This window comes from Cloeon dipterum, chromosome 3 (assembly GCF_949628265.1).
Source record: "Cloeon dipterum chromosome 3, ieCloDipt1.1, whole genome shotgun sequence".
NCBI lineage: Eukaryota > Metazoa > Arthropoda > Insecta > Ephemeroptera > Baetidae > Cloeon > Cloeon dipterum.
Window position 1 is genome coordinate 33,937,120 of NC_088788.1, and position 25,330 is coordinate 33,962,449.

The 25,330-nt window shown below is 42.4% G+C and overlaps 1 protein-coding gene across 2 annotated transcripts in view; it reads left to right on the forward strand.

Moving 5' to 3' along the window:
- LOC135940092 (kinesin-like protein CG14535) overlaps positions 1-25,330 on the forward strand; it is a 197,807-nt gene that overhangs the window by 170,068 nt on the left and 2,409 nt on the right. For both annotated transcript variants that reach the window (XM_065484827.1, XM_065484828.1), the window contains 11 exons: positions 8,226-8,471; positions 12,921-13,014; positions 15,485-15,679; positions 16,232-16,468; positions 16,982-17,120; positions 19,651-19,813; positions 19,875-20,258; positions 20,725-21,343; positions 22,431-22,588; positions 22,652-22,778; positions 23,153-23,754. In XM_065484827.1, the coding sequence (XP_065340899.1) occupies positions 8,226-8,471; positions 12,921-13,014; positions 15,485-15,679; positions 16,232-16,468; positions 16,982-17,120; positions 19,651-19,813; positions 19,875-20,258; positions 20,725-21,343; positions 22,431-22,588; positions 22,652-22,778; positions 23,153-23,754 (2,964 nt within the window). The remainder of the gene's footprint in view (positions 1-8,225; positions 8,472-12,920; positions 13,015-15,484; positions 15,680-16,231; positions 16,469-16,981; positions 17,121-19,650; positions 19,814-19,874; positions 20,259-20,724; positions 21,344-22,430; positions 22,589-22,651; positions 22,779-23,152; positions 23,755-25,330) is intronic.

Consider the following 25,330-nt stretch of genomic DNA (forward strand, 5'->3'; position numbering starts at 1 on the left):
ATTCCTTAAACGACGCCTAATTGCACCACCAAGAGGGTCCCTCTGCTTGACTGAAACTGGATTGCTCCAAACAGAAGCGGTGTCATCTCAATCTTGTGGATATATAGCAATGTACTCTTTATTTTTATAAAACTAGAAATATTTATTGCTTTTTAAGACTTTTTGTAAGGATTTTTTTTTGAATACTTGAAATTTATTATTATTTCCCAGTCAGAAAAATTTAGTTCCAACGGAACCGAAACGCTTCCACAAGTGCCGAAGAAGAGGATTGGAATCGAAATATGGCGTTCGTAAGCGACTTTGGTTCCCGACTTGGGGTTAGAAGTGGGTGTCGCGAGTTCAGGAAGCGTTTGCTTTTCCTCATAGAAGCGTTTTACTTTGTTTGGAACCGTTCGCTTCCCCACAGAGTTGATGTGGGAGTGAATAGTTCCAAGCAGAGGCGATCCTGGTTTCATTTTCGCTTCCAGCCTGAATCGATCTTTGGTGTGTCAACACCAAAGATCATGTTCGAAATTCCAATTTTCATTTAGATTGCAAAGGCCGAAGATTAATTTAAAAAAATAGATTTATGTTGATTAAAATCAAATTTTGATGAAGTCTCTTCTTCTTTCATATTATAATTAATTATATAATTAATTAATATAATTATTTTTGGTAATTTCTTTTGTACTTTTAGTCTTGCTTTTGAGATATATTGAAAACGGACTACCAAATGAAAACTAAAAAATCCCTTTTTTACATGCATTAACAAAAACTCAAATTGAAAAATTCGTGTGTTTGCCTATGATTTGATTTAAATTCGATGTCATCCGCAATTTGCAATAAAATCTTCAATATTCAGTGAGCATTCTTTTTAAGAAACAAACTTGACGTACATGATTGGATTGTAATTCAATCTTTTGGCACATTTTCATTACAAAAAGTACAACTATTTCATCATTTTGAAATCCTCAATTTTGGTGCCCATAGCACACCCAGCAGTATTTTTTTGCTGTTGGCAAGAAGTCGAGAATTTTACGAGACCAATCTTAGGGTTCTTCTGCTTGACCTTCCCGAGCCGCTATTGTGTTTTAAAGGGCAGGTGAAATTACAAGTGAAAAGCTGCTCATCTCTCTGCCGAGACCAATAAAGTTCAACGGAGCGTACCGCAGCGCCGAAGTAATGGGCCCTCGTCTTATTATTGCCGGCCCTCCCTCTAATTTCGGTGCAAACAGAACAACAGCATGGGCGCTTGCAGCAAAACTTTTCAACGTTTTCGCACACGAGAAAGCGGAACAAACAACAAAAGAGATTTTATTTTAAACAATAAAGATTATAGTGTAAAAATTATTCTAAAGTCGCAGCATAAATGCACGCCTCTCGTGACTTGTTGTTTTATCTCGCCCGAAGACACTTAACTTTTTCAACAAAGAGGCAGAAAAGTGGAGCACACACACACACACACACACACACACACACACACACACACACACACACACACACACACACACACACACACACACACACACACACACACACACACACACACACACACACACACACACACACACACACACACACACACACACACACACACACACACACACACACACACACACACACACACACACACACACACACACACACACACACACACACACACACACACACACACACACACTGTTCAAGGCGTTGCATGTTCTAACAAACGACAAAGTGAAGAATCCCAGCTGCCTAGCATTTACGGCCGAGAAAGGAACGTGGCGTATTATCATTCCTCTGGCGGCAGCGGCATTTTATTTATAAAATAGTGGCTCGCCGTGCTTCCTAATGGAACATAAACATTCCATTGCGAGCAACAATAATCGTCAAAGGAAGCCAGCTCATCTTCATATATGGGGACAAGTCGTCGAATTTCTGCACGCGCAGCACAAAATGTGTGAGATGCTCTCCTCGAGAAAACTGCGAGCGCGCGGGTGGGAGGAATCTCGGCCGGGTCTATTATTGCAGGCTTCATTTTGATGGCCATTAGACAAGAAGTGGCCCACCCAAACTGTGGCGTGCAGCTTTATGGAACAAGTTCGCGGATTTCAAGACGATTTCGGTCCCCTCTCTCCAAGATGCAACTCGCACACTCGACAAACTACTCGTCTCTCGCACACTTTGTCAAAGTTTGCTTGATTCGGCAATTTTGCGTTTGCCAAATTAGATTTGCGGAGCGGTAAGTAGTGGCGCTGCCGGCGAATAAGTTTCAAGTGCTGGCGCCCGTAACTTGCGACGACGACAATAAAACTGAATTTGGAGTACACACGCATTTGTACGAACTGCCCTAATTTAATTACTAGATTTTTCCAGCCAGAATCGGGAATCACACCCAAACGGCATTTCAAATGAATAGAGTGAAAATTCTGGCCCCCTATATGCGCAAAACACATCCATCAACTACAGTAGCAGCGTAATCCAGATGTTAACAGCAGACAATGGCCTCATTAACATTTCCAAAACAGCAGCATCACAAGGTGTGCTCGGTCATAATAATAACAGTAAAATCTGGCGCAACGAGCACAAATAAAAGCGCCGCCGTGGAATATCAGCGAGTGCACTTATTTTTAATAAGCTACTCTGCATGCTCTCACAGAAAGGGTGAGTGCTAATTTTGTAACGCAGCAACGCAAATTGTTTCTTTATGATCAATCTTTCTGTCTTTTTAATGAAAAAATGAAATTTTTTTGCTTCCTGATGTTAGCGGTATAAATATTATTGAAATTCAAATTTTCGAATGGCTTTTTAGCTCTTCTCTGATTTACTAAGGATGAATAGTTAGCGAAATTTTGAAAAGAAAAATTAAATAACACGCTTTCGTAATGTACAGCAACTATTTCGACCCCGCAGGCCTAATCAGCAGTACTTACCCTCCAAAACTTTATATATTAGATTAGTACCACAGTATTAGCCACAAAGAATTATCAATCAGCGATCGTAAAAGCTTGCTCTTCCTCACAACAATCACACGCTTAAATTTCATTAAATTGCCTGATTATGTATTTATTTCTTTTTCTGGTTTTTATATATAACATTTATTGGTCCCAAACAGCTCAATGCAGCAAAATAAATCGATCAGACGTCTGACTCTGAGACAAGGGTGTGTTGTGCGGTATCGAGTCTGGTTGAATTTCAATCGAACAAAAAAGAGCAGACGCTCGCCGAATCGACCGGCACAGCAAAAAGCAGAGCCAGGTTCGTTTCATCACAATACGCATCCTTTCACGAAACAAGCTGGCAAAGAGTACACACATAGGTTGTTTCGGTGTGTTGCAGCAGTAAACGCTTTGCCACCCCCGGCCGGGGGCGGCAAAACCACCCCCTCGGCAGCCACCACCACTTAGTTGCTCGGCTAGACCAGATTTTACGAGCACTTCTCTCAAGCTGCTGTGTGTGTGATCATAAAGTTGGTCTTTCTCTCCTTTACTTTTACTCGTCGCTGCATGAGCGGCCGTAAACCCCGAGAGTCACTCGCTCTACGTACGCTGCCGCTTTCTGTGCATAATGGCAGCTCGGAATTCGCGCAGACCTTCATTCCTGCATTCGTTATCGCAGCGACAAACAGCATGTTGGCACGGGGAACGCCTCCGGATTAATGAAATCCGCCCGGATTTCTTGGGTCGATGCCGTGCATTTTCTGACGGTAGAACTTTGAAACGTTTTATTCAATCCTCCTCAAATTGGCTCATTTTTGTAAGTATTATTATTATTATTTTGCAAATTGCAGCAAGAGCCAAAATTTAATCTAATTTTGGTCAAATTTTGCTACTCAAGTTTTATTTTTTAGCCTGATTTAAGATATTGTATAGTTCATAACTTACACATATCTTAAACGGAAGAGTGATGATTGGTTTGCAGTTTTCAAATTAAATTGGAAGGTATGTTATTTAAAATTTTAAATTAGGCAGGATTGTATGCTCTTTAAGCTATTTGAGTTCAGTGCAGCGAAAGCTTACTTATATTAACTATCAATTGTTTCTGCATTTTTTTCTAACTAATCTAATCAGTTTTCCAAAGCTTGTGATTTTAGCTATTTATTTATTTTTGCTGTATTTACTATTAACAAAGATCAACAGTAGTATAAAAATAAATTTAAAATATCATGCTCGTTTTTTAAAAACTAATATAAACACCCTTTAAAATTAAAAAAAAAAATCACTCGTACCATTATTAATTGTACAAATTTCCAAAGACCGCAATAAGTTCGATTCTAAAAATCACAAGGTCTCCATAGTATTCTAAACATATGTATTTATTTGTGGTTTTTCTGACGAGACGAAAAGAGCAAGCCAACAACTGACTGTGACAATTTTTCGATTCCACAAGGCTCAAGTTCAACAATCCCATTATAGTAGGATTGGCCTACGTTCCGCGTGTCGATATAAATGCGCCGGAATTGCGTTGAGAACCCGGCTTTATACGTGTTGATGCAAAACGCAATCGATTATTTGATCTCGTCGAGATTTGCCGCGCGTTGAAAGAGAGCGAATCCCACCAAAAGTGCGGGGCAGGGGGAGCCGGCGAGAGAAAGAAAGGAAGAAAAAGAAAAAAAGCCGTCCCAGAACACACTCTCACTCTTTAATCTAGAAAAAATACAATGCAGAAGGAGAGAAAGGAGCAGCAACGGTGGCAGCAGGGACTTGAATTTGGAAATACGGCATTCGGGGAGGAAGAAATTGAGAGGTTTATAAAAATTGCCTTGGAAAAGCAGCGACAGAGACTGTTAGCGCTATTAATCTTATTCTCTGCTAAAAAGAGAACAGAGAGCTGCTGGCGAACGAGCGAGAGCGACACATTTGCATATCTTTGATCCATTTACTCTGAATAAAAAAGGCTGGCTGCTGCTTTAAAATGCTGCCCTTGGAAAATAAATTCATCCAGCCTGGAGGAAAGAGAGGTTTATTTAAGAAATCCACCACTCTCTCTGCGAAAAAGATAAATTAGCCGGCACTCGTGAGAAACAAAGACGCACAAATCTCTCTGTGTGTTTTATTTGGAAAGCGAGAGGAAGGAAGAAAAAATCCCAGCTGCTCTGCGTCATTGCCGTAAAGCAGAATTATTTGACAAAATAAGACTCTGGTTGTGTAGTCATTAAAAACAGTTTTCGCTATTTATGTGACGAACAATTTTTAACTCGGATATCATTTAGGTTTAATGGTTTTCATACCAAGGTGTTTTCCTATAAATTTAAGAACGGAGCATTGCGTTCGTTGAACGTACGAAGATGCAATTAATTTAGAATTGCCAGAAAATATTCTCAATTTCTCAACGTTCCACTCCAAAGAGCGTCGAGCAGCAGGGCAAACTTTTGCAGCAATTTGAATGAGACTCAGGTATCTGGGCGTGCTTATCAGTCGACAACAAAGAGATTAAGGAAGTTCGCTCGCTCCGCCTGCCAAACTCGACGAAGAGCTCTCGCTCCATTACCGAAAAGGGGCAGGCCACCTTAATCCCCTGGTCACCTGCCTCTTTAAACTCTGTGCCGGCACGCTATCAGGCCAGTTTATCTAAATTTCGAGCGAGTCTATCAATACTACTTCAGCCAGGCGAGTAATATGCATTGCAGTAAAAGGAGCCGGCCGCTTGTGACGAAAAGCATAGGCACCGTGTGCTCGGGGATAAGTTGAGAACCTTTCAACCCCATCCGGAATAAGTCGTGGAGCACGTAGCGACTGCAGCGGTGTGTGCGCGCCCACCCGCCAACCCGCCCGCCCGCCGATAGATGTTACGTTTGCAGACTTCTTTTTTCCCCGTCCGAATGCCGCTTTAAACAGGGGCGTGTGCAGCTCCGAAACTTCTGACTCAAGCGTTCAGTATGCGATCAATCGAACTGTAAAGCTGGCTCATGGAGTTTTCGAGCAGAGTTGAAAAGTCTCGTTTTGGCAGCAGTCAGGATGCAAAGTAATTACGAAAACCTGAGCAGCCAGTATTGGCACGGTTACTATTTGCTTCATTGAAGAATGTTCTCCATTAATTTAACTTGTCTCTTGTACACTCACAAATATAAATTCATTAAAAACTTAAAAAATAACATGATGAAAGAAGCGCTGTTTGACACCGGCCCAATCATCACATTTTTCAGGTATATTAATTAAATTGACAATATATTCAGGAGACTAAGCATCCCCTAAACCATTCAGCTGGTCAAGGAGGGTTGAGACGAGTCTAACTGTGGGAAGTTTATGTAATTCTGATTGTTAGAATCCGAAATTTGGAGTTGGCAATATTTGCTAAATACGCTAAATAAATTTAAAAAATTGGTGTTTTATTAGAGTGCAATTTTTCGAAAACTGAAGGAAATAATTCTCTGAAATTTTCACACAAGTTAAAAATATCATGGACAACTTTAAAGTACATTTTAAAAATTCCAAAATCCAGAGATTTTCAAACATTATATTAAAACAAAATTAACGTTTGATCTTGACCTAAAACGTCAAATTTGGTATCAGTTCGATCGGTTTTGGCGAGAGGAATCCAAAGCACACCCTATTTTGGAAAATGCACCACGGAGAGATGAAATACGGAGGTCTCAAAGTGTTTCAAAATAGTCTCACGTAACAATTAATATTTTTAAGAGGCAAATCTGTTAGTAAAGACCGATTTCTAATTAACATTTTGTGGAGTTTGCTTGACCTCTCGCCAATTTTGCCCTCCGACCTGTGATATTTCATCTCTCATGACAAAAATACTGGCATGGTCTGAAAATGTGTTAAAGTCATGAATCATAAACTCTGTCAAAATTGCATAGTCCTTACACGCATTAAAATCCAAATGCAATGAAAGTAATTAAACCAACCACCAACAAACAACCACATTTCTTTGTCCCTTATTCCAGTGATTCGGAGATAGACACAGAACACAAACCAAGATTAATGAAACCGAGATTTGCCAAAAATATTCAGCATTAATCACCTGCTGATTATTCTCACTGAGACGAATCTCAGTCGGCGAAGCCGCGACGCTTGCCAAGTTGCTTGTTCTGCCCCTGGCTTCGGTGGAGGTAAAAACCCGAGCGGCGTGGAATACAAAAAACTAACTACATCTCCAACGAAACCATTACTCTTTGGCCCGGCATTATATTCGGGCGCTGTGTGCAGTGTGCGTCGCTCCCGGTGGAGAAAAAATTCGAGCGAACGAGTGCGCGCGGAGATGGCTGGCAGATAACACGCGCGCGCCCTTAAAATGCACGTTGCCGGCAGCGGGATTACATTTGGAAGGAGCGGAGCGGCGTGCGACGAGCACTCGGGGGTGCAGGCAATTAGAGAATGGGAATTTCATGCTGGAATTGTTGCCACTCGAACCGTGCAGATTAAGAATTAAGCAAGTAAACGCGCGCGCACGCCCACTGGCAGGCGGGCGGGCGGCGATTTTTGCAGCCAAAATTATTATCCGCCGCCACCGTAATTATATCCCTCGCAAGTTTCAAGTATTTCCGTTGAGAAGGCACGAGCAGAAAAAGCTGATCCCGGGCCAATATTGTGTCGCGCTCCATGGACTGGAAAAAACAAGAGCTCTCCGCTGAGCAAACGGCGAAGGGGTTAACGATTCTTCTCTGTTGGAAAATGCGAGTTTCGCGCGTGCCAGGGGATTTGACGCTTATGGCGAGTAAAGAAAGCTCTGCTTATATAGGAAACTTTTTTATCATACTAATTTGCCTCTTCTTTTTTAGACATTACAAATATGTGAGTCTCTATTTGCCATATATTTTTTTAAATCAAATTTTGCTGGAAGTTAAAATGTTTTTAAATGATTTACACTATATTTGAATTAAAAAATCGCTAATAGTTCGTATATTATTAAACATATTTTGATTTCATTTATTTATTAAAGATATGCACATCCAATTTGATGTGTTCAATTTTTACGAACTTTTTTTATTTGTTGTAGCGCATTTTATGATATCAAAGTACTATAAAAAAATCCTAGGGATTATCCTCTTTACAGCCGGCAGAAGAATTAGGGGTTCTTTTGTCATTTGTATAATTTACAAAAATGAATAATATAAAGGTGCTAACAACAATAATTTTCAGTACATTTTTGAATATAATATTGAAAATTTTTATGATTTCATTGAAAAGGATCTGTTTTCACGGACAATCACATTGTAGCATTTCATAGAGGAACAAAATCAACGTTTTAATGCATTCATCAAGACAACTCTGACATTATGACTTTATTAACGTGTTGCATTAATTATGTTTCAGGTGAAAGTAATGCTGAGGGTGGCGAGTGCGGCAGTGGCCTCGGACGCGTGTGCAGCGTCCGGAGCGTCCAACGTGGCCGCGTCGTCGTCTTCCTTCTTCAACGTCGACACGCGCAGGAAGCAAGTAACGTTGTTCGACCCTGCCACCTGCGGAGGCGCTTCCACGGCCCCTGAGGATCGTAGAGTAGGGGTTGCTGCACCCAAAATGTTCGCCTTCGACGCCATTTTCACCGCGGATGACTCACAGGTAACGACCAATTCATGTTTTTCTTTTCTTTCAACGATTTAAGCAGATATTTTTGTTATTTGTGTGATTGTTTTTTTTAATGAAATGCATAACATGTATGAAAAGCTTTGTTTTATTTTAATCTTGCTAGCTGCAGAGATAGGCGATCAATCATCATGAGTGTCTCATTAAATCTACGAATTCATCGAATTTATTATAATTTTCTGTCTCAAGTCATGAAAATTTGTGATAAGCTAAAACAAATGCAAGTATCGATTTAATATAGTTACAGGTAAAGCGCTTGTTTATATAGGCTCAGTAAGTTTACCTTTTTACCGACGTGGCACGGATTGCTGCCTATATGTAAATTTGGATTTGAAATTTGATTGACGGTTTGAATTCATTGCTTCGGCAGGTGGGTGATTAAAATGGAGGAGACGGGGAGGGCGTGATGCGCCGTCTCTTAACAAAACTAATAATTCGCACCCCTGCTTCTGCAATAATGAGGAAACGCGTGCTAAAAGCCGACGAGCAGCCGGTTCGTTATGATCGCGCGATTTTTGGCCGCTCACTCTCTCCGCCGCTGCCGGCACTCTTTCCGCATGATCCGAAAAGTTGCCCAAAATCGCCTCTCGCTGGCTGCCAGCATCTTTACGACTGGCGCAGCGACAAAGTTTTAAATATAAATCCGCTCAAAGTTTATAATGCGCGCCGGGATCAAGTTTAAAACAAAAACACTTATTTGAGAAGTCGCTACATTCGCGAAATATATAAAGTGAGTGGCTCTTGCTCCGGCGTCGGGGGAAATCCGGCGCCCCGATCTTTTAAAAGCCGCTCCGTGTTCGTCTCTACATGCGCTTCGCAGGGCAAAACAAGAATGTTACATCACGGCAAGCATTGATCCCGTGTGCTGAGCAGACGAGAGCACCCACCACAACCACTCGAGACTACTTATTTAGCGGCAAACTTCATCATCATCCGCTTAACGAGGCCTCATTCAAGCCAAAATCGAAGCCGTCGTATATCCGAATACGTGCGTGCGTCGTCTCTCCGACTTTTTGTTATTCATACCAAATGTTTACCAACTCGTTCCTCGAAAGGGACGCATTGCCATTTAATGCATAGAAATTTCAGTTTTTTAAGGCATGTAAAATAAATTAAAAACTATACAAATATTTTACTACCTCTAAATCAACCCCGAATAAATTTCCTCGTATTTTAACTGTTATTATATGTTTGTTCATGGCTTGAATGGTTCCAAATGAAGAACATTAATAGCAATGAAGCATTAATGACACTCGTCAACTTTTCCAATTTGGTAAATTGTTAACGCTTGGACGATTAGCAAACAAATTTCAAAACATTAATATCATTCTGGTATTGTTTCGAGGGTTTAAAATTATTTGAGACTATCTTAATCCCCTGAACTAGTTGAAAATGTGTTTTTGTGGTATGTTAGGAAAAAACGCACATATATACTAATTTAAATCCATCTTGTATTGGTCTAAGTCTTCATATTGTAGGTGTGAGAAAAAGGGATGATTGCACAGATTATATTGAACATGAAAACAACCTCGAGTGGTCGCATTTTTCAAATATATTTGAGCAGTTTGAAATAGTTTACACGGTTAACTAGTCGCTTCAATTGCCTCCAACCTGCAAAATTCTCATTTTTTTCAGTTTTGGAGAGGTCCTGGGAAAAGGGTTGATGGTTGGGGTGGCACCCTCACGCTAATTCGGCATCTATGGGATGTCATTACGAGTCGAACAGTGTGAAGTTTTTGTAAATCTTATGCTTAGAAGCAGAGATTTGGCGAAAAACGACTTTTTTCTTCAAGAGAGAGGCAATCAAAATAAAAAAATCTCGGGTTCTAAGGGTCGAATTTACAAAAACTGCATACCGTTAAAACTTGGCTTCACGTCCCATGATAACCTGAAGTGATTTTAACTGCAGAATTTCAACTCTAAAATTTGTCTTGTGTCAACAAATTTAATAATACTACCCGCTTCCATGTGTGTTTGACGTGAATCAACTCTCTCAGCCCTGAAAGCAGTCGACGCAAATCGCCAGTAATTCCACCAAAACGTTCAGCCGTTAAAATTGTTTAGTCAACGGATTAGGATTACAGATCCCCTGATTAGATCCGAATGCAGATTGATGGACGGCAGGAGCACTTTGGTAAAGAGAAAACGCCATCTCGCTCGCCTGGCAATGCAAAACCGAAGTTGGTCTCTGCGGGCATTGGCTCTCTCTAATCATCTCAATCAGTCAACGTTCGCTCGCTCGTTCGCTCGTCGGCCTTTATTTCCAGCAGCACACAATGAAAGACTGTTGGGGATTACTGAACGCGGTGTGTGTTTATACGGTGCTTCGATTCTGCTGCTGCTGCAGCAGCAGTACGCGTGATTGCTAATAATTAGCAGTCGGCAGGCTTTCCGCGGCGGACAATGCCTAGAACGCGCAGCCATCAGCAATAAAACGCTGCTTTTTGCATTCGCTGAAATGTTGAAAGCGCTGTGGTGGGTGGATTTGCAAGCTAGCGGAGAGAAAATAAATAATACACCAGCTATAGCGGAAAATTTTTATTTTTATCCTTTCAACCGAACACTTATGAAACAGGCAGAGGTAGAAACCATTTCTATCTCCTGATGCTCTAGAATTTCTATGCAGAATTATCGGAATTGTGAAAGATATCACACTGTGTTTTGCTGTTTTTGCGCAACAAAGTCATTCACATTTTATAAAAACCATTCATCGTTATAAAGTATAAAACCGCCGCCATTGTTAGAGTTTTTCCATGTGCAAAAAATCTCCTCTAGCGTTATGTAAAAAATGGTTGTGGGAGAACAACGAACAACAGGTCTTTTTCCTGTCTCTAGACATTTCCATCTGAATCAGAAATAATGGTGCTCGCGCAGCACAGAGGCATTTAATTTGCCGCTTCCGCGAAACCGCTGGGAGACGACGAACAGCAACAATAATCCCACTTTGCGCAATATTATTCTCCGCGCGCGTATATATGTATTTAATGCTTTCGTCTCACAGAAACACACACAGACGGAAAAGCTGATCCATTAAATTGGCGCGATCGTAAAACTGGCAGACTAAACATTCAGATGTAAAGCCCCCGATTTGCATAAATAAGTTTATTCAAATCGCATCGCTCCATAAATTCATCCCGTGTGTGTGCGTGGTGCTTCTGCATTGGCGCGCGCGGACACGTAAAGCGGCGGGCGTCACACAGGCAGACTGCTGTGCATAAATATCGCTCTGTCTGGCCTGCGAATTGCCGTCGTCGGCGAGTGATTGCACATTATTCGGCCGACTCGCGTGTGCCTGCATTGTTTTAATTATTTCAGTCGCACCGACTGCCAGTCGAGTTAGCGAAATCGGTCGATTTGAGCTCACGTGCCTAATCAAATCATTGCAAATAATCCAGGTTTGCGAATTTGAATCAATGGCTAAAATTTGGAAGTATAAACGTAACATTTCTGGAAACGCTATCAATGGTGTGATTGATTGTAAGAGCAAGAGCAAATTAATTTGTGAACAAACAGTGTACAGCAGAAAGTTTTTTATATTATTTGCGGGTGGAAACAAACTTTTTATTTCATTGCAGTTCAGAAACAGTAGACATTAAATTTGTTTGAAAGCGTATTTACAAAGACACTAGAGTGATGTGTATAACATATTTCAATTATTAAATTATTTAAAGAAAATTACATTGATAAGCACGTTTTTTTCAATTCTCATTAACCATTAGCAGAAATTTTGTGGGCTAATTTTAGATGACGTTAGATGCGGATAGCAAGAACCTATAAATAAAAGTCAATAAAATTTTGCGAATTCTCTCGGTACATAATAATAACATTTCCATGAAAAAATAATTGTATGTATTATTTCACTAAATTTTTTAAATATAACAAGCCTAAAATCTGTAGCCCAGCAGAATTAGATGTTTTCGTCTAACATGTATTGTAGTTTTGTTGAGCAATTCAGCACGCAAACAGCGGATGAAGTCGTTTAATGCTAATAGGCGGCAACATTTTACGGCTCTAGCTGGACCCTATAATCAGAGGTGAACAGGGTCTCGTTGCTAATATTGTTTTATGCTTAAATAACACACACGGATTCAAGTAATTCGGTGGTTTGGCTCAAATTTTACGACCCTCGTAAAAGTGACGACCAGTCTTGGACATAAAATGATAATAAAGCGATTGATTTTTTCCGCCGATGTTTAATGACTGCATTGAATATTTCGTCCAACAGGCTGAACTTTTCTATATTTTGGTGGCTTTTTGACAAATTGAAAATACCAATCTGCTTAATTACTACTTCATCCGAGCAAAATGTAGCGAGAATTTATTAATATTTTTATTTCCAGTGGTGCACATTTCAACTTGTCAAATGCAAAGCTCGACTGCCTTTTTCAACGTGTAATTAATCCTGACGTGTGCGTTTGTTTGCAGAGCGAAGTGTGTTCGAGTGCTCTCACTGACGTCATCCACGCGGTCATCAACGGCTCGGACGGCTGTCTCTTTTGCTTCGGCCACGCTCGACTGGGTAAGCAAAAAACAACACAATTACCACTACATTACCTCGTTCATGCACTCGCCGCTTAATTAAAAACGACGCCTGGCGTGCGTAATTAAAGAAATACGCGTGTGTGCTGCAAATTAAAAAACGACGGCAGCAGCCGCGGGTGCGACTAGACCGAATTAGAGTTTTTTGCGTCGTGCGTATTGCTCATTACCGGCTGCATAATTAGGAAGTGCTTGTTGTTCTCACTCGCGCTCTTGTCACCGCGCCGACTGACGAGTCTAATATCGCATCAGGCGCAAGGGGGTGCGTTTTTATGTCTCGCGGTCATTAATAATATGCAAAAGCCGCCGCGTCTGTACGCGTTATAATGAAAGCAAGTACCCCAGCTCTCGACGCGCGCGATTTAATTGAACGAGATCGCGCCTGCTGATTGCTCTGCCGCACTTGTCGCGGCCACTAACTCAAATATTTATCTCCGACACCTTCAGCCACCCCCATCTATTCATTGGTATGTGCTTGCGTTCTCTGACTTCATAGTGTGAAAGTTACCCTGAAAGCTACCATTTTTTCTCATTAGAGCAATGAGCTTAAGATGTTTTTTTTCTGGAAAATAATTAGTACATACACATCTAATATTATTCGACGGTTTTTCGGAGCAAATATGCGCTAATATAGTCTACGCTGATATTGTTGATTAATTTTTAGCATATAATTTGAGGTATTAACTAAGAGAAATTAGATGCTTTCATTATGTATATTTTTACGATAACAACTATTTTTTGTGTGTCATAGTTTTAAGTAAAGCATAGTAGTAATTTATTTTGAAATTTAATGTGAGTCTATTCAGACCTATATCAATTTTTTTTAAATTTCCTTGATTAAGATAAATTTATTTCAAGTGCATACCTGTTGTCTTTACCCTCTTTGAAAGAAAATAGCTTTGAATTAAAAAATTATTTTAGGTCTTTTTAATTTTTTTGTGGATTTTTCGGCCCCGTAGGTCTTGTGAGAAGTATTTTACCTCCAAAACAAAGTTCTCTGCAGCTAATATGTGGCTGAATTACGTTACGAGAGCGTGTGATATTTATTTAACAATTTTATGACTTGTTATAGCCTTCCATGGCTGATTTTTATTGTGAAAGAAGCCATTGTAAAATCAGAAGAATTAAATTCTCCCACATGGTCTCTATCTTTTTAATTAGATTGGATTTCTTGGAAAGATCGCTCTCAGAATTTAAGTAAAATAATTTTTAGTTTTGAAGGGGCAGATAATATATATCCAGAAAAGAAGAGGTTGAATTAGGGGATGGAATATTTCACTCTTGATTCTTGCGAGAGATTTAGTTTTGGTCTGTTCCCCGCCAGCACAGAAGAGTGGGGATCGCGCAATTTACTAAGTGTGTTTTGGAATAACAAAGAAATTAGAAAGTCGAGATTGAAATAAATGAGCTGCTCCTCCTAATCGCACTTTGAGATTTTTGACAAAAACGAGAGGGGGACTAAGTGAATAAGCAAGCATCTCCCTAATTTACCAGATTAATCCGTCCAAATTAAACGATTAGAGGAGAAGGAGGAAAGGGAAAGGGTAAACACTGTCATACTGAAGTCATGCATAAAGACAAGCATATTTTACCAAAGAGGGAAAAATGGAGAAAACTTTTACCGCAGTAAAAATGCTGGAAAAGTTCCAAACATTTTCTCATTAGAATAAAAACGAGCCGTTTGCCTTCTGGGAATAAAACTGCGGTTTGCAAACTGTAAAAGATTTAGAGCCGATTTCTCGACCACAAATCATGAAATCGGCGCCAAGATTTGTGCCCCCCACGACGCATAGGAATAATTAAAAATGATAAATAGCCGCGACAAAGTTTCTGCGGCAAGGTGTGCATTTGGCTGTAAATCACGCGCGTGCCCACGGCCCCTGCAGAACAATATGCTGGCTAAACGATTGCTTTCAATTTGGCTTTACTACAAAGGATACGCCCACAAAAGTGCCTGCGAAAGGATGTTGCTCCCAAGGGAGACATCCACCATTGATTGACCCGCCGCCTGCAGTGGACCCATGTGTGCACCCTCATTGCCCACGCACCCTCCGAAAGTACCCCTGAACCTCTCCACGGGCCGGCCGGCTTCTTTTTCACTTTATGTCGACCGTGCAGAAACACGAGGAAAACAAACCGGAGAAAAATATTTTTATATTGATTTAAACGAGCTGGAAAAAATGATCTAGTCTTAAAACTATTATTATTATTATTATTTAACTTTTTAATTTGAGGTTCATGTGGGACCCGTTGGTCCATCATTTTTTATTTTAGGCTAAAATATGAATAATGTGCAATCATTACACAGAAATTGATATAAAAATATTCATCAGAATAAAATGTTTATTAAACGCCTATGATATTTTAAAAATCTACAATGTCGCGAATATCCTCGTAGCATTCTTAAAGAATTACCAAATTTTAAACCTCTTGCAATTTATCGATTTCAGGTAAATCACACACCATGTTGGGCAATGGCGACTCACAGGCCCTCGGAGTTATCCCGTGCGCCATTTCCTGGCTCTTCAGGGGCATCAACGAGCAGAAACAGAAGACTGGCGCCCGGTTTTCGGTGCGGGTGTCCGCGGTGGAGGTTGCTGGACAGTCTCAACACCTGCGTGACCTGCTGGCCGGCTACGCAAACGGTGAGTGAATTCATTCAGAGTGAAGAGTTTCGCTTTCGTGTGCGTTTGTGTCGTCGCCGCGCGAGTTATTGCTTCAACGCCGTGTGGCGCGTTTCGTGAGCAAACGAAATGGGTGTAAATCAATCCAACAGTTGATTTAGCGCGCCCCAATCTCATAAATCGGCAATAGAGGGGCTGTGTTAGCTGTACTTATCACGGCGACGACCACGCTTCTTATCACAGCCGACCGGATAATTTAGGTTGACAATGAGAGGCCTTAACAGTGCTCAGCGGCCGTTGTCGTAAATTTTGTTGCATTCTTACTTAGTGGCGTTTCATTTCGTTCATATCCGAATGCAACTCTTTGTGACATTTTAAAAATATCTTACAGTTTTTGCCTAATAGAAATTGGAAATATTTATTTTAAAACAAAAAAAAAACAGGCTTTTCACCTTTTGCTGACACAATTTTATTGCCAAAAATCTAATTGAACATATTTGTTGAGCAAAAGTCAGTCTAAAAATTAATTTTGTACATATAAATAAATAAACACCAACAATTTCATATTTCCAGATTGTGAACAGAGTCCTGGCGTGTACCTCCGAGACGACCCTCTGTTAGGAGCTCAGTTGCAGCACAACAGTGAGCTGAGGGTGCCGACGGCCGAAAAGGCGGCCTTCTATCTGGACGCGGCCGTGGCCGCCCGGACGAGGGTCTCCAACGTGCCTGGCGAGGAGCCGAGGGACTCTCACCTTCTCTACACCCTCCACGTGTACCAGTATAGCGTAGACAAGAGTGGCAAGGGCGGAGGTGAGCCAACTGCGATCAAATTCCCCCAGAACGCAATAATATTCACCTTTTATATATTATAAAAATTTAATCTCGGAGAACAAGCCGCTCGCCCCTTTTATATAGCGCCCTCTGCCCTTATCTCGTTTTGTAATAACGCGCGCGCACCTTTGGCAGAGTGCAGCACACTTGCTTGCGTGCTTATTTATTTACTCCTCCCGCCGACAGGGCCATTTAAAGCCCGAGAAAAGCCAAAAGTCGGTTTCCAAAGGTCCCCATTGTCTCTTAAAGAGAGAGGGAGCCGAAGGAAATGAGAGTCATAACTCTTGAAAATAATAGCGCCCGCCTGTTGGCAGGTGGTATTACACACACTGTTTCGCTTCTCTCCCTGTGCGCCTAAACCTAAATATAAATGCGGCAGCCAAGGGTGCATTACAAACATAATATTCAGAGGCTTTTCATTCATTCATTCATTCCTCCTTGTCAGCGCGTCGTGGGTGCGTGAAATAACTCTTTGTGCTCGTGATGTTACAGTCGCTGGAGGCAGGAGTAGACTACATTTGCTGGACCTGGGCAGTTGCGAGCGCGGCAGGACGTCTGGTGGCATCCCACTCTCAGGGGTAGCCAACGTTTTGCTCGCAATCTTCAACGGACAGAAGCACCTTCCATACAGGTAAAATTTACATTTCCTTTCAGGGGGATACATTCGAGTCAAAATTGCGGTGAAAAAATTAATTATTTAATATTTTCATAAGTGCGCCTGGTGCGCCCATGTTATCCGTTTGCGGTGTTATTGGGACCCAGGTTTCAGCATTCGTGCTAGTGCAGTGCGCGCCCTTCCCGGTCCTCGGATAAAAAGAGCAAAAAAAAAGTTGTGATAATATAAAGTTAGAAGAAAAAAGTTTAATAATCTTGGACACATCAAATGAGCTCGAATCATGCCGTCTTAAGCTGAATGTGCCATATTTCAAACCTTCTGAAACTGTCGTCACGGCGCTGCCTGAGATCATTTTAGAAAACCTTCTAAATTTGCTGGAAATCAAATGATTTTTTTTGAAGCCCAAAAAATTCAAGGACCTATATATACATATTTGACTAGGTTCTTTAGTAATTTCATTAATTACTATTTTACAGTACCTCGCGATATTAGTTCGTTATCCTTTAAAGGTGCATGGTCAGAAACCGAAAAGAAAATTCTTTTAATATTGCTATTTCAAACATTGAATTTGTGCAAATTAGGTTTAAAACGATGTTGAAAAATCAAAGAAAAGTCAACAATTAAAAATTTAACAGAGTTAATTTTAGTGCTATCAATAACTTAACATAATTAAGAACATCAAATTAAATTTCGATTTTGAGGATGTGCAACCAGACTATGTTCCTATTGATGTGTTTAAAACCCGTCAATAAACTACTCCTGTGTTCTCTGTGGGCAAATCTTGCACACACATACGCACTCGACATGTGTTTGAGTTGTTTAAGTGGCGCGAATTTCTCAACTCCCGCAGAGGCACGCGGGCTGCACCTCAAAATTCAAGCGGGCCTTTGTTGTGGCAGCTTTTTGTGCAACCTGATATACGCGAGTGACGCCGGAGCGAGAGTGGTGGGCCCCCAGCTCCGTTTGGCAGAGGCAGCAGGCGACCCACGCGGCCGCCGCATTAGTCATGGCCCAGTGCGGAAAAGCGGCGCGTTTAATCGCCGAATTAAGAGAGAATTTAATTTCGGCTCATTTGAATTTTACGGCTCGCGTTTTATTTTGCAATTTGCACGCGACTGTAAAATTGGCCTGATGCATTAGGCCCGAAAAGTGAAGAATGCCTCGGATAGATAAAGGCGGAAAGCGAAGGGCGACGGCGGCGGCGGGCTGTAAAAAAAGAGTGCGCGCACTTGTTTTTACGACAAGTGGGTGCTAACTTATTGAGGTTGCTTTATTGCCGGGCCCGAGTGCAGACGTGTGCCCTGCTTCGTTTAGCGGCCCTTTAACTCGCTCCTAATGCTTTCTGCTCTTTTACGAGCCCCGGTCCTGCCTCGATTATTGCACAATCAGGGTTCGATCCCCGCCGGGGGGCCAGGGTGACAGCTGCCAGGGGTGTATAACTTTTGGCAAACTCCTCCGCCCCCATGCACGCAGCCAGGGTGGTTTCGCTGCTTTTACGACCTTCCCTCATTGCTGCTCGTCTCGCGTATAATTCCTGATGACGGGCGGTGGCGCGTTCATATTTTATGAGCTGGAAAATTAGACGGCTGCCGCTGGATTTATAAATAATTAAGCAGCCTGTGATTAAAATTCATCATCGAAAGTGAGGCCCTTATAATAAAAGTCACTCCTGTCAGCCGTTCATTTATAAATGAGATTAATTAAAAATTCATTTTTTCGGCGTTTAACTACCATTGCACTTGATAGTATTTAATGAGTAAAAAAAGTGTTGGGAGGGATGTGAAATTACATGTAATTACTATTTTAATGACATATGTTAAAATCGAGTTTTACGGCCACGTGAAATTCTGGTTTCAATTTAGAAATATCATTTAAATTCCCAAAATGAGATATAATGATTTAAATCAGTTATTTTATGGCATATATCATACACAAAAGTAGAATTATCTGTTATCTCTCTGGCAACAGTTCTCTCGTGGTTCTGCTCTGCTCACGTTGGCGCAGAAATGAACTTGTTAAAGGTTGCTTAATTAAGCAGCGCGTATACATTGGCGCGGGGTGCGGATTACACCGCCCCGTAACCACCCTAGCCGCCGAGCTCATTGTTTGCTCTGTGTGCAGCACTGGATGTGTACACACACACATACATGCTACGAGCGTGTATGAAATTTCTTGTTTGGCAATTAAAACTGACAAAGTGAAAGCGGAGCGCGGCACACGCCGCAGCGAGCGTCGAGCGTGCGGGGCACACAAAAATCGGAACTCGTTTGATCTTTGCAAAGAACGCTCGCGTTTGCGGCACTTGAGCTCACCTGTTCGTTCGCTGGGAGCAGAAAACTCGTCGTGATAAGCTCGCGACGGTGATGATTAGACCCTTTCCTTGTACTCCGAGAGCTGCAGCGCAGTCTTGTTTACTCAGCCTAATAGCATTGGCGTGTTTTCATGCTGTTAGCGGTGTCAAGCACAATTCCCAACTTTGGCTGCCTGCGAAATTATTTTATGCAGCTCGCAACTATTACTAAATGGAAATAATTGCTCGTTCCAGAGAACACAAACTGACGCAGCTTCTGAAAGAGTGCCTGGGTTCGCTGACCTGCCACGTGGCGATGATAGCCCACGTGTCACCTCTCGCCCAAAACTATATGGAAACGTTGTCCACCGTCCAACTAGCCGCCAGGATACACAGAATGAGGAGAAGGCGGATAAAGGTATAAATCACATTTATTTGCGCTTGAACCGATTTAATCGAACTTCTTTCCGTCCAATCAGTTTGGTTGTGGAGCAGCCGGCTCTGGTGGCAGTTCCGGCGAAGATTCTCGTCTTCCAGGCACCAGCAGCAGCGACGTCGATCCGTCCAGTTCGGAGCAGTCGGCAGACACGGTCATCTACGTCGGCCCCTCGGACGACGCGACGGATGGCGAGCACCCGCCGGTGTACATCCCCAGCCTCAACTCGGGCGACAACCGATGTGCCATGGGCAAGGTGCTCAGGGGCTCGAGTGCGGAAAGGCAGCCTTCCTCGCTCAGAGGATCGCCAGCCAAGGCGAAACTGCCCTCGTCGTCGGAAGGCAGCCCCGCCAAGTCAGCCAAATCGTCCAAAATTCCAGTCCGGCCGTCTGGAGCGACGCCCAAGTCGCCACAAGTCAGTAGACAGGTAAGAACAAATTTCCACGCGAAATATTGAAAATTTAATTAAAAAATAGACAGTTAAAAACTTGGGAATTACAACAAAGCTTTACTCTACGTGGACTTGACTTTGGAATATGACACAATTTAAATTTAACGTTTTTTTATTGCAGAGATGAGCCATTTCGGAATTTCTAATCTTTTATGAAGTTTTAATAAAAGTAAAATCTTCAAATAGGAATCTTCTTCCCGTAAAATTATCTTTTTTATTGGTATGTGCCCTTTTAGGCAGTGCACACAATGACTCTTCATTTTATCTTGGTTTAAAATTACTGCTTATTTTTTCCTGAGGAGCTGAAACATTGGCTTGCTGTCCAGTACGAGAACGTGCAATTTTTTTTAATTTTTCCTGTTTCCCATCCTTTTAATTCCACAGGATTTTTTTAAATACCTTTTAGTTTGATAGTCTCAACACGAATTCATATTTTTTCCAGACGAAAACGAAGACGCCGGGGGGAAAAAGCGATGAACAGTGGATTGACGGGCCTCGTATTTCGCGTTCGAAAGTGGCCGAAGCGCGGAGTCTGCTCAAAGAAAGCCACAAACGCGAGACCTGGGTGGACGGACCTCAAGCCCCGGGGGCTCCTGCCGCCGCTGTCGTCGCCGTCGTCGCCACCGCTGTTGGCACGACTGCCGCTCCTGCCGCCGCCACGGCTGCAACCGCCACCGCCGGCACCACCGCGATTCCGGCCACCCAAGGTTACGGCTACATGGACAATCACAAGAAGTGCATGATCCAACGCTGGGTTGAGAACCAGACCGTGCAGATCCAGCAGAAGCTGATGAAGTCTCAAGTCGTTGGTCAGCCCGAGTACAAGGAGATGACGCAGTTCAAGACCTGCGAGGACAGCGAGACCAGCCCCGACGCCGAGGAGAGTCCCGAACTGCCCCCGCCGCAGCAGCCGGTTGCAAACCCCGCGGAGGAGCCGAAAGAGCAGACTGTGCTACCTCCGGAGGTGGCAGAGGAGGAAGAGGACGACGAAGACTGCGTCAGCGAGCTGCCGCCGCCTCTGCCTCTACTTCACCAGCAGCACAAACAGGAAGCAAGCAAAGGTGAGAAATTTTGGGGTATGCAACCTGCTTGCCTTGGCTGTCGAGCGGAAACTCTACCACCAATGGAATGATGCTTTTTTCGTATTGTGTGTGGCAGACCAAATTACTACTGGCGATCCAAAAGTTGCGATTGCAATATTCAATCAATACACCGTTTCCCGGTAGTAAAAGCAAATTTTACATTTTGAGCCCGTGACCAACAGGTAAACACGCACAAAAACCCGGCGGCGGCCACACACCGCTTCATAAATATTTCCTGAAAGCGCGCGCACGAGATGAAATTGTTTCTGTTTTCCGCCGATATCAAAGCAGTTATCGCCTTGGGCTACGTTCCGCTCGTTCGACCTGAAATTTTCCGCCACAGTCTCACGCAAACAGCGGCCGAGCCAGTTCCTTTCAGATCCGAAATCAAATCATTTTCCTGTCAGCGAGCGTGGAGCAATATAATTAATTTGACAAAAACACCACTCGCGTAAAGCATTATTTTTCTTCACGGTGATTAATGACTTGGGCTTCTCGCCTCCATTAGACCAATCTGACAGTGATAACTGACACGAAATGCTGTTTGTCTCATTAGAACTGCGTACATTTCCAATTCGCACACACACCGCCGTACGTACTGTGATTTATTGTTTCGCCGCCATAGTTTCGGCTCGCGATAAAATTTAATGTAAAAAACGTGTTACTTTTATGCCGTGTTCTCGCTCGCTATCGTAATATTAGATTTGCCGAGCCGGCCTGCCGGACACATAAAACCGACGCGGAGAGAAGGAATCGTGTTGACCGTGCAATGCGAACGAACGAACGGCGCGCACACACCCTGCGAGTAAAATATTGCGCGCCGTTTGTTATGAGGGGGACCACCGGGGCGCGTTTCGGAAAGCGGCCATGCCTGCCTAAGAAGTATTTGTCTCTGATTTTATCACACTGCCCACTTCTCTGCTGCAATCCAGACATTGCGATCGAGCAGAGCTTTACGTCAAGTCTTGAGCACCGAGAGGAAAAATAAAAAAGAATTGCGGAGGGCTAGATTTTTGTGATATCAGCATTATTAGTTTTAAACAAGTTCGACATGGTTCTTTTGCAGACGCGTCCGTGAACAACTACGAACTCAAGCTGCAAATTTTGGAAGAGAGGAGACGCACCATGGGTGCTGACGCAGACGTCGGCGGAGTCGACGACATTGAGATTATTGAGGTTGAAGAGCCACTGGAGCCCGTGCCAATGCAAGACTGCTGCCTTCAGGTATATCACATTTCTAAAATTCCCTTATCTGCAGGGTAATAAATTTTGATTAAATATTTTTAGGTGACTGAAGAAGACATAGCGCTTTGTATGGGAGAGTTTTATATGCCGGAGAGCGAAACTGAAGGCGATGAACATCCACTTAGGGTCCTAAGCCAAGAAAATCTTACAGTAGTTTCAACATTTACAGGTAAATATACTTTTTTTGAGCGCACACATCCAAATCCGGAGAGGGAATGCGAGTATTAAGAAAGGAACCCGTTGCCTGGTGCGCCCCTCCCTTAAAAATTTAACATTCGCCTTTTGGTGCTTCCTAGTCGGTTTCCCCCACAGCCGGTTTTGAAGAAAAATGAATTGTTCCTAACACCGAAAAATTCTAAGTGGGAAAATACAAATTTGGTATAAAATTTTCCAATATTCAAGAACATGAATATTTTTGGTGCAATTCAAAACCACTATTTTCTTAGCTATTATATATTTTAAATAAATGGAGCGTGAAGATTAAAATTAAAATTTTTGTATATTGCGCAAAATATATGCTAAAATTAATTATCATTTCTACAGATTCATTATCCGTCACGACCGACCTGGACCGCGGCATCCCAGGCAGCCACTCACTCCTCTCCGAAGAGCTGCTGACCTCAAGCTCCACGGACAAAATCATGTTCCCACGCAAACTAGACCCCATATCGAAGCTGCACGAGTTGTACAAGAACCCAGGCGGTCTGGACACAAGCAAAGGTCCGTCGCGGTGCCAAGCCATCACCATCAACGACATGCTGTACGGGTCGACGACTGCGGCGCCTTCGGCAGCCACCACGACCGCGCCCGACGCCAAAATGTGCCTGGCCTGCAGACAGGTGATGAGCCGGGGGCTTTGGTACCCGTCGCTGGCCGTCGAGGGCTCCCACCTCTGCTCCCAGCACCTGCAGGAACACCAGAGCAAGTCTTGGTACAACTCTGGCGTCGAACCGACCGTACCTGAGGCAGATCAGCCCCTCAAGCTGCCCAAGGGAATTGCTAACAGCAGCATCGCGTCGCTCAGACACCCAGACGGAGCGTCCAACCCTAATTTGGACAAGCAGGAGGAGCAAGTCATCCGCTCGAGGTTTCCTGGCAACGGAGCTGCATCCGATCACGATGACGAACCAGTTGAATCTCACGAGGTAATAATTTTAAAAATAATTAGGCTCTTCTAGCTGAAGATTTTCTCTTAATTATTGCAAATTTCTGTTTGCACCTGATTTATTTTATAAATTTTCCGAGTTTATCGGGTTTGATGTGAATAGATAATTTTTTAAGAACTATTCAAATTAAAAATTTTAAATCAGCTCTGACGGGAGTTTTAGACAAAGCAAAAAAATTTACGTATTTTCACTGGCATTTAGCCTTCATTGTAATTGTAAGCAGGTAGGAAAATTCGACTTGAGGAGAAGCAAATTCATTAATTTATTAATTTCAGTTAAAAAATAGTGCTTATATTTGCTTTATTTCCTGATAAAAATTGTGCCCAGGAAGAACGAATCCCTTTTTCAATTATGCGAGCGTTGGAAATGACAGGATATTACGCCAACCCAGAAAAGTATCAATAGGGCTGTGAATTTTAGACTATCAGCTATATTTTTTGGGCTTCCAACCGTCATGAAATGATCGATTGAGCCTTTAACACCGCATTTAAGGCCGTCTGAACACTGAAAAAACTGTCCAATCCCGTCTAAATGGGCTAGGAGTCAGAGGAAAAGATATTTTAAGTATTTCACATCAAAAATTTTACTGAAAATAATTTTCGGTGAATCTTTTTAATGATTTTTTTAGAACGGTTTTCTAGTTTTCAAATATTTTTTTCTCGCGCGTAAACCGGTTCCGTTGCTTTTCTTTTACATTTAATTAATTATTATTTATCGGTGGGCAACTCGGGGGGTAAGGACGGCTACGCCATTGATCAAACGTTGTATTGTCGTTACAAAAAATATAAATTAATACCAAAAACTCAATCCTAAAAGTCGATAACGTTAGTCACACGGCACATTGTGCATTTTGCAAAAAAAAAACTCAAAATCGCTACTTTCAGCCATTCGGCGAGTCGTTGGTTCGGCCACGACGTTAACTGAGTCATATTGGTCAAAATGAGACAAAAATCATCTAAATCCATCAAGTAGTTCTCGAGAAAAATGAAAAAAGTCCGATCGCACCCAATATTCACCTTCATTTGACCTGTATCTGACTTGCATCTCACCTATCATTAACCTATCCCATTAAAACTAATGCTCAAATGGCGAATTCGATCCGTCGGGCCGGCAAGTCGGCCACATTTCGACCGCGTCGGCGTTGTTAGAATGAGACCGAAAACCCTCAAATCTGATTAACGGTTCGCTAAATATTAACGAAATAAAAGAATTATTGGCCGGAAGCGAACAATTATTACTCTGGTTTCCAAGAACTCTCAACCTCCCAAAATATTGTACTCACTCGGAAATTCGGCCATCCGTCGGTCAGGCCGGCAGGTCGCTCAATCCCGCCCTCAGTCAGTTCAACGCCGTGCGCGCTCGTCCGCTTGCTGCCAGCAACACGTACGCATAATGCCGATTGCCGGTTATGCATGTTGCATTACTCAACATGTTCATTCTCGCAGACAGCCAGCAGGCAAAGAACGAAAGAATTCCCCCAGAACCCTGAATTTCGGCACAAAACTGATCCCAAATTGATGGCCGCGCTCTTGTGTGTCTAAAAAGCTTTTAATTT